We start from the raw sequence: 14,563 nt of genomic DNA on the forward strand, positions 1-14,563 counted from the left end.
CCTGCTTTAGAAGTACCTAAGAAGAAAGATTATAAGAAAAACAAACCGGATTCATTACTCAGGGTTATTGTTGAAAACAAAAACAGTAGAGGCAACTGCTGACCTCAGAAATCGAGTGGGTAAAAATTAGGCTGAAATGTTTCAGCAAAGCCAGCAAATCTGGAAACAGTTTCAGTCTTCCTGTAGCAATTTTAAAACAATAAAGATTAAATGAATCAAAAAGCAGATTCAAAACTGGTGAAAGGAAATGAATTCATTCCTCTTCATCCACAAAGCAGGCATACCACGGAAAGCAGCAACAACGGCTTTTCTACCGATGATCCTCAACACTAGGGTGGAGGAATTTCTTCTACAGTTAAGAGCCGGTTCTGCCTCCGCTGCCTGTTCAGTTGTCAGTGTCCCTGAAGGCTCCTCAAGAGCAAAGCGTGACTGTGGTGTCAGTTGTTTATGTCTACTGCGGACATAGAAGTGAAATACCTGAGTAAAACCATCTTAGAAAGCCTGCAGTAACCCCGAGACATTAATCAGAGAACGTTTGAATTGATACCTGCATTGCATGTACCATCAAAGACCTTTAGTCTTCTAATGGACTGTTTTCCTTTTCTTCTCTAACCTTCAGCTTCTCCTTTTCTCTACTGTTGTAACAAAATGGGAAAAAAAAAAAAAAAGAAAAAAAAGCCCGAATCAGTGTCAGATATTCTGAGCAGCAGAGTCACCTTCCCAGTCACATGTGACGTACATAACATACGCAAAAGAAGTTATATGATAAGACAGTAAGCGTGCTACACGCATGGTGACCACAGTGTCGTGTTCGTGGAGGAAAGAAGAGAGCGATCATCTGCCGACCACCACCCCGGCAGCTGGGTCCTCCTCTGAGTGAGGAGCCGCTGTGAAGGGCAAGGCAAAATGAGGACTCCAAAGCTTGTTCATCCCGGGGCTCTGTTCTGACTGCAAGTAAGCGGCCAATTATCGCTAATTGTCCTGGCAGTTTTGCGTGGTAGACGCTTGGTGTAGGGTCCAAGCCAGTGATTCAGAGCAGCTACAAAGATATATCTGACAAGCTTTCCCAGAAGCCTTGCTCTCTCTCCTCTGCCCTTACAGTTCAGTGCCTGCCACCTTGATCCTCTTCTCCTGTGCTTTCTTCCGATGGTGTTGACAGACAATCACAACCGTCACCACAATGATCATCAGAACACAAGCAGACCCAATGGCCACCGCCAGGAAGTGGATTTCTGAGAAATGCACTGCATGGAGAGAAACAGACACATGAACAAGAGGGACTCAGGGAGGGCTCTCGCTCTGAGGCCGGGAACCTGTGCCCGTGAATGCAACCTTTCCTCAGGCTCCTTTCTTCCTTCTACTCATTTATACAAGATGCTTTTCTTCCATCTGTTTTTCCAAATGTGGAGGATGACCTGCCAATGCTTCGCCCTGGCTAAATTCACGTGACCTCTCACCTTTCTGCACAACTCTGAGCCGCACTTCGCCGATTGTGCCGTCAACATCTGGGGGGTTCTTCACCTGGCAGGTGAACGTCCCGTTGTCAGTGGGCTGCAAATTCCAGATAACGATGGAAACGTCGTTACGCTCAATATTCCCATCCCAGGTGACTCGCTCTTTAAACCGCCCAGCAGACAGCTTGTAGGGCTCCTTCAGGTAATAAAATACCTACGAGAAACAGAGGCAGCCGTCACTCCTACGCGCGGTGCGGTCTCTGTGAAAGAAGCAGCACGTGAAAGTGGAGCGGCACCGGCTGAGGGACATGGCCTAAGCTGAGGAGAGCTGTGTCGGCCCAGCCGCTCTCAGACAAACTCCGAGGCCGTTTCGAAAGATAATGCCTTGTGTGTTCCGGCTGTGCTTGCCCATACCCACACCCGGAATTTTTGCAGCCACTGGGCTTACCCAGCGCTGGGCCTTGGGACTGCTTTGTCTGGGCAAGTGTGCATCAATGAAATGGAGCGTCAGGGTCTCACTCACTGGCTCATGGGAGCTCAGGTCCTCGGGCTGGAAGTTCCAGGTCACTGACAGATGCTGGCTAATAGGGCTGCTGCTGGAAAAGGTGCATTTTAACCGCAGGTTAGTGCCGTTCACCGCATCCACCTCCTTGGAAGTGTAAACTTCCACCGCTGCCGCAGGCCACAGTGCTGCAGGGAAAACAGCAGGGGTTAGAGGTAAAGAAAACGACTGTCTAGGAGTAAGCCATCACTTCTCCTTATCTGCGTGTAGCCTCTGCAGGAGCCTGCCTTATCTATCCCTGTCAATGTTTAACCTGACAGTCCCGAGCACACAGACGAAATTACTGAGGGAGGTGATCCTGCGTACGCAGAATCCGAGCGTTCCCCTGCGCCCCGGGGGTTTTGCCAGTTGGTGTGCAGGTCGCACAGTGCTGGTTTCAAGGGGATTTGCGTTCACCAGAACTGCTGGTACGGTGCAGTTTTGCAGCTGCACAGTTAAACATTTACACACCTGATAACGGGTTGAGGAAGGACCACTGAGAAGGACTTGCCCACAGGGACAATAAACTTTGTTTCGGCGGGGAAATGTCTCTCTTCAGGCATGAGCAAGCCAGGACGGTGCATCTAGGAGGTGCCGTGGTGACTGAAATGCCACCCCTCCTGAAATATACACTTGCTCCCGACTGGCACTAAAGATACCGTACAACTTTTCGTGTGCTCGTCCTGGTCGCCCGTTCACAAGTGGTTGCGCTGTACTGCACTCAGCTCCCCGAGCAGATTTCTTCAGAAAAGCAGTCCTGTGCTTTCAAGGAGGACTGCTGAGGCCCAATAAACAATGGTATTTCCCATGCTAGACCTTTCCTTTATACACTTGGTGTTATCATCAGCCTGAGTGTCATGCACACCACGGTGAGAAGTGCCTGTTAGAAGGTTAAGAGCCCAGGTGGACAACTACGGTCAAATATAGTCAGGCTGAGGAACCGTACAGGAAATCCTCAAGTTAAATCTGTAAGCATTTATTTGTCAAAGAAGCATCCTCTGTTAACCAAACCACCGCAGCTGCCACTTTAAAAAATAAGTTAGCATCGCTGAGCTGAGGCTGCCCTGAAAGAGAGACAACCAGCGAGAGAGAAAGCATCAAGACACAAAGAAGAAAAGGGAAAAATAGGAAAACCAAAGGGTTGAAGATGCCTCTCGTGCCTGAGCCCTAGTCGTCCTCTGGCTTGCCCCACGGTCCCAGACGGAGTTCAATCCCTCTGGCAGATCGGTGTGCGCTGTAAGTTCTCACTTTTTTCCCCGCAGTCGCTGCGTCGCTTGCCTGACCGCTTTAGCTCTCCAAGTTAGTGGGCTAGTTTCCGCAAAACGACAGCGCTGAGCTAAAAATCTTGCTGCTGCTGAAAGGGACAGTCCTCCCTGTTCCTGAGCATGTGCTCCCGCTAGTTTCCTTTTCCTCACTGGTCAAACTAACCCAGCAGCAGAAGAAAATATTAATAATTTCTTGGCACGTTAGAAAGATCAGTAAACCCACCCCGGTGTGATTCAAGTTAAAAAAAAAAAAAACAAAAAAAACAAAACCAAAAAAACTTGTCTGGGGTTGTAAAATATGGCTTCATAACAAAGACAATACATTTCCTGTATTTGACAATTATTTGTAACCAAAGACTTTCTTGCCAAACAATTTCTTTTCTCGAAGGAGAAAATACATGAAATGCCAAAACATTGAAGGCGACCACATTTGAAAAACTTCATTGGCAGAGATCATGTTTCTCATCCAAAGATTCGGTGTCAAGTCTTTTCATTTTAAACTCCTTTAAAAGAACAACTGTGGGAAATAAGTCTTTCGAGACAGATTACCAAGCATATCCCTGTGCTGATGCATTTGGGAAAGGAGGACATGTTGCTCTTTGATCCCAGCTGTATTGATATAAACCACTGAAAATCAAAGCGAGTTTATTCTCAGTCTGGAGTCGTGGCTGTATAAAGGATCTAAGCCCAGTGCTGCTTAACAACCTCTGATTGTCTAGGAACAAAGATAGTGAAAAAACATCTAGGAGTAAAGTCCAGATTCCCGGCAGGAGAGGAAAAGATGCGTAACCAGAGCCCAGAATGAGATCAGTGTTCTTCCGCTTGAACACACCTAAACCTGTTTGTTGAAGAAACTCAATCATTTCGTGTCACTTACAGTGAACCCCGCACCGAAAGAATCGCAGCAATCGTCCACAACAAGTATCCGAGACTCCTACAAAGTCGCTGCCTTAAGGAGGACAGTAATTAAGGGGTCAGAAGAGGAGAGTCAAGACGGCCGCTGAGGCCAGGCAGTACCAGGTTTCCTTACCTCGGAGCTGTACCCCAAGGAAGAGCACAGCACCCAGCCAGCTGGGGCCACGCATCGGGAAGACAAGTCCGTACTCCACAGGCTGAGCAGTACCGGAAAGAGAAATCCGTTTCAGGTGCTCGATAGCCGGGTGGAAGACGAGTTTCTCAAAGCCTTCCCGGCACAGTAGAGCAAATTCCTTTCCCTGGGCTTGGGCGGCAAGGCAACGTGAGTGCTCCCTCCTGCCTGAGTCAGCGAGCACTCCCTGCCCTTGCTCTGAAAGGTGAGGTGCGGCCAGCACAGCTCCCTTCTCTGTGAAAACCACGAAGATTGTCAAGGCAAGATTAATTTCTTCTGCCTCCCATATTCCTTTGCTCTTTTGTGTTGCAATCACCCCTCCTCCCAGTTTCCACCTGAAACCACTCCCCTCTTGTGGGAGGTAGTTTTGCTCCTAAAAGAAAATTTGCCTGAAGGTGTTTACAGGTAGCCTGAAGGAATGAGGGCCATTTGTTTGGCAAAAACCGGCAAGCAATCAAAAAAAAAAAAAAAAAAGCGAGCCAAACCAGACAGTCTGAAGTGTAGGCACACATCCAGAGCGTGGAAATGTCCTCCTGAAACACGGATACCTGCAGCAAAACCAAGTGATCATTAGAACGCTACGTGCTTAGCAGTTACCGGTTAATGTTACTGGTGCTTGGGAAGTTCATAGGAAAGGCAAAAGACAATTACCTTGGACAGGCGTCCAGCCCGGTGGTAGCCCAGGCACAGCTGGGGAAACCCCACCGCGCTTACCAAGCAGCGCAAGGTACTAGAGAAAGTCAGTGTGACACAGAATATTTTCCTGGTGGCACGTGGCGGCTGTCAGAGCACAAAACTGAATTGTGTATGTGCGTTGGCAAAATAAGGACGCTGGCGTTCGAAGGCCATAAATCACTTTAACAGCAGAACCTGCTGCCGGCTGTGGCTGTGTTTGCGTCTGGTCCACGGTCTAGTTTCAAGAAGCCATCCCAGGTTATGAGCTTTCGTTGTGACTGGTGCTAATTTTCCTTGGAGTGGGGCCAAGGCAGGGACGGGGAGGATGCCCCAGCCTCTGGGTGCTTTGAAGGGCTCCCTCCAGCTCAGAGCCAAGGAGCAGAGTGAGGGCACTCTTGCTGTGCAGCAGTGTGCGCCCCAACTGGGACGTTTTGGATCACCCAGGACACACTGAGAGGATGTCAGAGCTGGCCAGAAGGAGGTTTTCATGGAAAGAGTCTAGCAGCAGGACTCTCAGACTTCCTGCTAAGGAGCAACCACGTGGACATCTCTCCTCCCTTTTGTTGTAACAGCCTTGAGGCAATTTCTGAGGAGAATACCGAATTTATTTTTAACTTTGAAACGTCAAGTTACACATTCGGCGATGTAAAAAAGCACTGGGGCCGTCAGTCTCGTGGATTGTTCACAGAACAGCACAGAGAATCTTGTCTCTGCTGATACCTCTGAGATACCAGATATTTCTGTTTTAATGGGAATAATTTGGCCCTGTGTTAGCCTCTCACCCTTGCATCTCGTGGATTTCCACTCAGTTACTATTCCAAAACACCATCTCCTTCTCTTTCACTGCCAACGTAAATATTTACTAGGCCGTGGGGTTTTGTTTGTTTGTTTTGCAAACAGAGGATACTTTTGCCTTTCCGGATTTTGTTTCGAGGATCTGCAAGGCAACGATGCTCAGCAGCCTCTTTGCTGCCAGCTCCTGAGACTGTCTTTCTGCACAGCAGCAACTTCTTGTCCGCAGGCGGCCGGTGCAGAGTCCAGCGGGGCAAGTGCGTTTCTTGCTGCAATTGCCCTTTGGCCACGCACCGACGCTACTGGCCCTCACATAAGACCGCATCTGTGCAACGCACAGGGCTCGGAAGAGGGGCTGTGCCGATTTTACTCCTGTTTCAAAATGTGCGGGACCCGGCTATTAAGAGAAGGCCACGTCCCCGGCACCCTTACTGGTATCATAAATCCCCTGGGTTTTGATTCTGAAACAGAAATAAGTAAAAGAAAGGTCTGACAGCTAAAGAGAGCACCTCCGTCACTGAAATAAGGGTGTGCAACGTTGTGATTAGCCACATCGTTGGGTGGTGAGCTCTCGGGAAGGGGCAAGAAGGCAGCCCCCTCCTTCCAGCCGTCTGGAAAGGAGTCCCTGGGGCTGTGCGCGGCAGAAGCAGAAAGGCAGCGCGGCCCCCGCGGAAGGAGGGAGCCTTGGCTCTGCCACGGCCGCTTTGGCCGTGTGCCCTCCAACCCCCGCTGCTCTCACCGCCTTCCCAGCCGCTCTGCCACCTCCGCAGGCTTCGAGCAGAGGGGGACGGAGAGCCTGCGTCCCCGCCAGCACCCCCGCTGGCAGCGAAGCCTGGCAATGATATGGGAAAGTAGAAAATATCTGAAAATGTTCTTTTTGAAATATGCTATATGCTTTAGTCCCTGCAATATTAGCTCGCTAGCCTTGCCTTTGGCAGGGCTTAAGTAGAGTCTTTGTCACTCGAAGGCCTGCTTCACTGTTTTAGGTGAGATGGGGATGGGCAGGAATTGTATTTGTGCCACAGACCGTGACCACGGAGGGGGATGTCGCCTTGAGCTGTGGTCGCGGGGGGGAGACCCTGCCCAGCTGTCCCTGCACTGTGCGCTCTGGAGGATGGGTTCAAAAGGACAACCATGATGAAGACTATCGAGGAACTCTTACTTCCTCCCCAAGACCACCAAAAGACCCCCGAAGGGGAAGACTGCGCCCGCACAAGGGGGAGGAGGTCTAATTTACGTCCGAAGCGGGACAGAGTGAAAAATACGTAAATGTGCAAGTTTTGGTGCTTTACATAGGACACAATTCCCGCGGCTCGGGGTGCAGCATCCTTGGGGTACGTGACCCTCGCTGCACCCAGCGCTGCAGAGCTGTCACACACGGACCTGCCGCACCATCCGCTGGGATTGCGGAGCTCTTTCGCAGACCAGCAAGACCCCGGTCCCGGTCCCGGTCCCTGTCCCGGTCCGGGCTGGAGGGCGAGCCGGGCGGAGCCGGTCCCGGGGCGGGAGGCGGCCGGAGCCGGGAGCGCTGCGAGGGGCAGGAGCCCCCTCTAGCGGGGCCGGACCCGGGGGCAGCGAACCCCAGGGAAGCCGAGCAGCGAGAGCTTCCCAAAAGAGGCGCCCCAAAGCCTCGGGGGGGGCCGGTGGCACCGGCTCCCTGCGCTCGGGGTCCGGCCCCCTCCCGGCTGCGCACGCAGGGGATGTCCCGGGATTTCGGGGTGGGCAGCTCGGGAGACAGAGGCTTTCTGCCAACAGCCTCAGCCTCAGCCTCCCCCCTGGCATTTACCTTTGTGAGGGCTGCGAGGCTGGTAAGCAGCCAGACAGAAATCGGTTTAAAGAAATCATAGGCAGCAGGAATAAATGGGTTGTGTCACAGCAACACAAGAGAAGTAGAGTCCAGATTGCACCGTGAGTGACCAAAACGCCCGGGTTTTACAGCCTGGCGCTTACAGGCTCCTTTCTGCTGCCCGTACAGTGTCCCTAGGTGCTGCGCTTCTTGCGGCGCTCCTGGTTCCTCTGTTTAATCCCTCCTCTGTTAGGCTGCTTGCCGCGGTTTGAACTTCAGAAACACTCGCTTTGAAAAGTTGTCGGATGGCACATCTAATCCAGGCTCACCTATCTCTCCTGCTGCTCCTAGGGCAGTTACAACAGGTCTCCCGAGACTTGCACCGGGCTGGTGCAAAGCAGCCACCCCTTTGCCATCAGTGACGTTCTGTTAACACGTTTTGAGCCTCCGCATTTCCTGACACGGGCTTATTTTGTCACACGTGTCCTGTGTCTTTCTGGGCTGCTGGCAGGTTTCACTGGAAACGGTGAGTCTCCCCAGCGGTGCTCTGCTCGTTGCTGTACACAGTTCTGGGAAAAAATCTTGGGCCTCTTTCCTGCAAGTGAGACCTTGAAAAGCCAACGCGTTCTTTCTTCCCTCGCAGCCAGCCCCAGTGACGCCAGTCTGATGCGGTAGGGAAGAGCAAGAGAAGGAGGCACACAAGGATGAGGCTGGAGCGGTCCTTGCCTCTCCTGGGACTCCTGCTGTGTGGGGGTGAGTACCGCTGGCCAGGGGGCCGTGGGGACCAGCAGGGTGGCTGCCCAGGGGCTGCAGAGGAGAAAGCACAGGTTTTGCAAAGTACCTGCAGCCACCTCTTCTGCAGCTGGCATGACCTGTGCCTACGGAGCCGCTGCTCTCCAGAGGGAGCGTTCCCCTCAAAGTGCAGGTTGCGGGGACAGAGGAACGGGAATGCAGCCCCCTGGGGCTAAAGAAAAGAACCTAAGGTCCCCAGTGAATTTGTGCCTGCTAGCCGATTCACTGAGACACCTGGTCTCCAAACTTCATGCAGCAGCGCTGGCGCTTGATGTACTCCTTCCTGCAGCCGTGTGAACTATAAGGTTCTGCGGGTTTTATTTTATTTTTATGCTCTAATCATGCACTTTTCTTAAACCGTTTTGTGATCACGGGTAAATAACTTCAGTTCAGATTCGCTGTGATATCGCAGGAGCATCATTTAGACCGTCATTTAGAAAGCTGGTTTAGGGTGAGGTCTAGATTATCTGTAAAGACTATAAAAAAGCTGGTAGCTGTGAGAGGTAGGTTTGAAAGATAATGAAAAGATACTACAACAAAACTACAGCTACTCTGCCAATGTGCTGCAAATACCAACTGCTATTCTTTGAGGAGATTGAAAACATTTGGTTTAGCAATGGCCTCTTCTTATTTCAAATTTAAATTCATCTTATATAAAGAAAGAAGCATCAGATCACCTTCTCTCCAGCCAAGTCCTATGCCTGGGGATTTTCAAATCTACGATTTTGTTACAAGTAACTCCTATTGTAAAGCAAGCATTACCTGGGATGAGACGGCAGCGCTGAACACATGAGTACAGGTCACTATTTACTTATGTAAGTTTCTGTTGACAAATGTCTTTAAAGCAAATCACAAGTCTGATTCAGACCTCCTAAAAACTGTTTCTGTAATACTCTAGCTCCAGAGACTACAACGGAGCTACTTGTTTCCTACCAAGAGAGAAAAATCACATAGATAAACTGCTTTACAGCGTTAAATCAAGCGTCAGGGTGCCACCCCCCAGTGAGCACACTCTTGCAGAGGACAGTGGTTCTTACTGCAGAAACCAGGCATGATTTTCCAGCAGTCTTTGGCTCATGATAATAAAGCAAAATTGTTGGGCGTCCAGCTTGCGATAACCCTTTTTCTAAACCGGGTCAGAAAATTACTCAACTGTCTAGTCTGCGTTAGTCTGTGTTAAAGATGGCTTCCAAAGGAAAAGACTTCGTTTCAAAACAACATCCTGTCTCAGCTAACAGAATGCTTCTAATGCCTTTAGCACAAATATAGGAGTATAAACATCTCTTTCGAGCAGCTGGGTTCAGGAAGGATATCCTCTGATACCAGTAGCTATATTACTTAACACTTACTATTCTTTCTTTTGTAGTTGGCACCGCAGCTCAGCAGGGTAAGTGTATTTTACCATCATTCTTAACTCTTTAGTGTGACCAAAAGGCCAACTGTGCCTCACAAGTGAGGACTAAAAGTCGAACAGAAATATTTTGCAAATACTGTAGATTAGGAACAATGCCCTGTTCGTGAATTGTGACTGATCTCACCTGCTTGAAAAATTGGCTGTCATGAATTGTGCCCAGTTATTGCTAGTGATCTCCAAGCAGGGTTGGGTATTTTCCACCAGCAACAAGCAGAAAGGCAATGGGCTGATTTGTTAACTCTTCCTATTCTCTCCTTTGCAGACGATTACGAAGAACAGGCAGGTAGGTGTATTTTACCAGCATTCTCAACGATTTAGTGTGGCATAAAGACTTGCCGATGCCTCACAGGTGGGGACTAAAAGGCAGACAGGAATATTTGAGTTCAAACAGCATTTAGGAGGGAAAAGTTTCCTGTTTTGTTAGCTGCTACGGTCATCACTGATCAGAAAAACCAGCTATAACGAGCTGCCCCTAATTAGTGGTCTCCAAGTGGGGTTGGCCGTTTGCAGAGACCAGCAAGCATATGGGTAAACAGAGCGATGAGTGGGAGATGGGCAGGCTCTCTGACATAAAGTTGAACACTCTGTGATGCTGTTTAGTGCTGCAAAGAACCGGTGTAATGAACTAAAGGAAGACACGCATGCTGAAGACACATACACGGGGAAATTACGTTACACCATGAAATCAAAGATTTTGCAGAGCAAACTGTCGCGGTGGGACCACGGGTGGGCAGGGAAGCCTGCTCAGAAGCTGTCTGTAATGCTGGCTTCCCTTCTCGTTGGCCCATCTTCCAATAAAGAATTCCTGGTGGAGATTTCCGGAACCACAGTGACAATCACGTGTCCCTTGACTGAAGACAACATAGTCTGGGAGGTAACTGGGACAAGACTACCCTTCCAAGAGAGAAAGTACGTTATAGAGAATCACGACAGCTCTCCTGTCAACGTGAGTTGTTCGGCAGACGGTAAGAAGCGGCATGAAATGTACCTGAAAGCCAGAGGTGAGTGAAAAAGCGTTCAGTCTGCAGGCTGAAGATCTGAGTCTACGCGTTTCAGGGGCAGCTGTTAGGAGCTGAGACCTCATTTACAGCGCGGCTGGGCTGGGTGGATGCGATTCTGCTGAGGCCCTTCCCGCTCTGCGCGTGCAGTAAAAGAGGCCAAGAGCACGTTTTTGGCAAAAGGGATCTCCCTGCTCTCTACGCCTTTCCCTTCCGCTGTCCTCAAGCTGGTTGCATGTCGATGGTTCCCACACATACAGCGCGTGATCTTCCTTTATACAGCTTCTGCCATGCTCCAAGGCAAGACTAATGTCTGTCACAAAGGCCAGAGGCATTTCTTATCTTGCAGAGTGGAAACCTCCCATCTGGAGCACACAGCCTTGTTTCTGTGACCCATCAACCCGGGGGAGTTTATCCCCATCCTTACAGAGGGATTTAAGCCTCTGAGCCATTAGAAATTCAGGCAGCTGCTCTGCGTTGTCTCTGAGCAACCTTTATCTCTCCTCCCGGCAGTCTGCGCGAACTGTGAGGAGCTGGATGCCTTGGCAGTGACGGGGATCATCACTGCGGATCTCCTCATCACCTTTGGGGTGCTGATTCTGGTCTATTACTTCAGCAAAGACAGGAAAGGGAGAGCGAGCGCTAGTGCTGGCAGTCGGCCACGAGGTAAGAGCCATTTCGGGCATCCCTGGTCTCTACCATGTCCACTAAGCACTAAATTAAGCACTTGCCCCTGCTGAGTGGCGGAGCACCCTCTGTTATCCCCAAGCCTCCAAGACCGCGCCAAACAACGCTCCTGCTTGCCACATCTGTTGCTCGGAGCTGCTGTCTTGTAGGGGGTGTGCTCGTGCCTGGGCAGCTTGCTGAGGCACGGTAGTATAGGTCTGGAGCATTGGGGAGCTGTAGCCTGGGTCTGTGCTTATGGGTCCTTCTTGTTTTCAAGCATTTCCTCACAATCAGGAAATCTAAAGGGAAGCTGATTTCCTCCTAAATGGTCATAAGGCCTCCTGCCTGCAGCAGCTGGGTCTTTAAAAGCTTTAAGCTCATAATAAAGCCACGCGAGTTGACCCATCGTATGCGTTACCCTGTGATCCTCTCCGTGGTTGTCCCTTGTGCTGTGTTGCACGAATCACCACCAGGGATGACCTCTCTTTGCCTCTCTTGCAGGTCAGAAGATGCAGCGTCCTCCCCCTGTGCCAAACCCGGACTATGAGGTACGGAGCACCTGCGTTTTTACCATCTCTCTTTGCTGGTCGGGAAGGGATAGCCAGAGCTGGGAATCTGTGGCGTTTCTCCTTTTTGCTCCTTTGAAGAAGCGTCCAGCCAACTTCCAGGCTTTCCTGGGAGCGGAGGAAAAGGGTGGCGAGGGTGGAGGCCCCCCTCCTGGTGCTGCCGCAGGGAGTCGGGAGCAGAACGGCGGCTCCCTGTGCCCTGTGCACCCTGCCGGAGAGCGCTACGCCTGCTCTCTCTGTTGTAGTTTTCTCCACGTGTTGTGCGGACCAAGAAGACCCTGGTGTTGTTCATAAGGATTCCCGAACTAACATCTCTGCTGTTCCCACAGCCCATCCGGAAAGGCCAGCGGGACGTCTATGCAGGCCTGGAATCCCGGGGCTTCTAAAATTCCCACGGAGGAGAGGCTGGAAAGCAGCAGCGGGGGGGGGCTGAGCGCTTCTGCCCAACTCGGTACCGGGTCTCTGCAGGCCTGCTGAGGCCCAGGCGTTTTGGGGTAAGCCAGGCGGCTACACAGGACAGGCACCCTGCTGCCATCCCCTGTGCCACCCTGACACTCTCCTTCGGCCTTCGGTTTGGCAAAGAAACAAACGAGCGCATTGGCAAGAGAAGTTCTACTCCTCATTAAAGGACTGCAACCTCACTCGTGGTTCCTGGCCTCCTTTTCCCTCACGCCTCTCTCTCTACCCCAGTTGCACGCTCTGGTTTTCCCTCCCATTTGGTTCCCACCCTGAGTGCCTCCACGCGCTCCCTCTGCCTCCCTGGGTAGCTCGTGGGCAAAGAGCGGGTCCTTCTTAGAGTGACTGGCCTCTCACCCTGTCCTGCTCCAGATTCACAGCCTATCTTCGTTTTGCTGCCCAGGGTTGTACAAAAGGAATAGAGGCAATCGGCACATGAAAACCAAACTGGCACATTTTCATAGAAAAGCCACTGCTTTGAATGAAAATATTGCAGTATAAAAGAGCGGTTTTCCTTCCAAAAAATGAGAAGCACTTCTACCAGTACTTGCAGACCAACCTGTCCATCCCTCAGCCGTTCTTCTGTGGGAAGGGAGTGGGGCAGAGCACCGCTTTGCATCCATTGTGTTTCAGGGTCACATGAGGATTTGGCACCTTCCCAAGCCATCTGAAAGCCTCCTATTAGGAAATTTAAGTGCTTGGCTTAAATCTTTGTTGCTCTAAGAGCTAAGATATGAACCGCCACTTAGCAATGAGTATCAGCTTTGCAGTCTGACTGAGACAGCACAACAGGGATTTTCATGTTTCCCAGATGAGAAGTGAGACCCTTTGGCTCAGCCCCAGGACTAACACCCTGCTCTAAAACAGCTTGTTCACTGGAATTCAAATGAATGCATTGGGGCCTCAGAGATAAAGCCCAGGACGTACAAAATCCAAGAGAGCATCAGACCCTCTTGCCAGGCTGTCCTTCTCAGCCCAGAGACTTCATGGACTCCATTTTTACTGGCTTTCTATAGCGCGGCCCAGGATAAACACATTTCTTTGAGCGTGTTGTACCCTAAGGGGTGTACAAGTACATTTGCTGGAGGAGTTTCCTTTTCCAAGAGCTCTCGCTCTTAGAGATCCTTGTGATTTGTCCTTCGCTGCTGCCCTTTCTCTCCCCATTTCAGCAGTAATTTGAGTTCTGCCTGGGTTCTGTTAGGAAGACGGTGGGCTTCTTTGCTACTGATAAAGGTCCATTTTAATCTCTTTATATACATTTTTAAACTGTAATATACTAAAATGGGAGACAGCACCCCCCCAGGCATGCATTGGAAAAGATTTCCCCTGCGGTTTTGTCTCTGTTAAAGAAAAACAGTTTTTGTTAAGGGGAGTTCCCAGCTCAGGAGCAGTCTGAGACAGCGAGAGCTTCTGTGGGTCTGTGTTGACTCGCCTTGCAGCAGCCTGCGAGGGGTTTGGGAGCAGACTGTGCCAGGATGGGGGGGGGGACACACAACTGCACATACAAAAACGCACTGCCGTGCATGCAGGGGCCAACAGGAGCTGGGGAGTGGGTCCGGGGCCGCTGTCTGGGGCAAGGGAAATAGCTGAGGCGCCATGCCCTGCACACACAGAGTTTAAATCTGCCTGCGTTTAAAAGCTGCGGTTTCCAAAGCAGCAGCAAGGGGACAGGTAGTAGGATAAGGAGCAGCCAAGGGACTGCTGCGACGCCTGGGAACGTTTCTGGTCTAACACCGGCTGAGCGAGCCACATTTCTGCTGCCTTCAACAGCTCTGGAGAAAGGAAACAGCAGCAGTGATGGGGGCTGGGGGTGGTTTAACCCTTGAGTTTCAGCACGGGGAGCTGAACACCCAGCAAGTTTCATGCTTCGGATTGCTGCGCTCACCCTGCAGGATGTGGTTTTAAAGGCAGCACAGCTGGGTGTACCATACAAGGCGCTAAACATCTAGGAGGGGGACTGCAAGACACAAAGAGCGCTAACACCCACACCCCCGCCCCCCCCTCCCCGTCAGCTCTAAAACCACTCTGGGCCACGTTCTCGGCTTCTGCAAAACTTCGCTGCTCTGGGGGC

At 50.9% G+C, this 14,563-nt stretch overlaps 2 protein-coding genes across 2 annotated transcripts; one reads left to right on the plus strand and one right to left on the minus strand.

The window, feature by feature from the left end:
- Window positions 1-574: 574 nt before the first annotated feature.
- MPZL2 (myelin protein zero like 2) lies at window positions 575-4,390 on the minus strand. Its single transcript, XM_009955585.2, has 5 exons — window positions 4,291-4,390; window positions 1,978-2,144; window positions 1,458-1,668; window positions 1,100-1,244; window positions 575-635 (listed from the first exon to the last, which is right to left on the minus strand). Exons 1-5 carry the CDS (start codon window positions 4,343-4,345, stop codon window positions 575-577), a joined length of 639 nt encoding a protein of 212 aa, XP_009953887.1. The 5' UTR covers window positions 4,346-4,390.
- Window positions 4,391-8,087: 3,697 nt separating this feature from the next.
- Window positions 8,088-12,677, plus strand: CD3E (CD3 epsilon subunit of T-cell receptor complex). The gene is made up of 8 exons (XM_009961302.2): window positions 8,088-8,126; window positions 8,244-8,353; window positions 9,759-9,779; window positions 10,069-10,089; window positions 10,607-10,807; window positions 11,318-11,470; window positions 11,972-12,018; window positions 12,366-12,677. The coding sequence occupies exons 2-8, from the start codon at window positions 8,305-8,307 to the stop codon at window positions 12,420-12,422; spliced, it is 549 nt and encodes a 182-aa protein (XP_009959604.1). The 5' UTR covers window positions 8,088-8,126; window positions 8,244-8,304; the 3' UTR covers window positions 12,423-12,677.
- Window positions 12,678-14,563: the final 1,886 nt, after the last annotated feature.

The sequence above is a fragment of the Leptosomus discolor genome, chromosome 22 (assembly GCF_034619465.1).
Source record: "Leptosomus discolor isolate bLepDis1 chromosome 22, bLepDis1.hap2, whole genome shotgun sequence".
Lineage (NCBI taxonomy): Eukaryota > Metazoa > Chordata > Aves > Leptosomiformes > Leptosomidae > Leptosomus > Leptosomus discolor.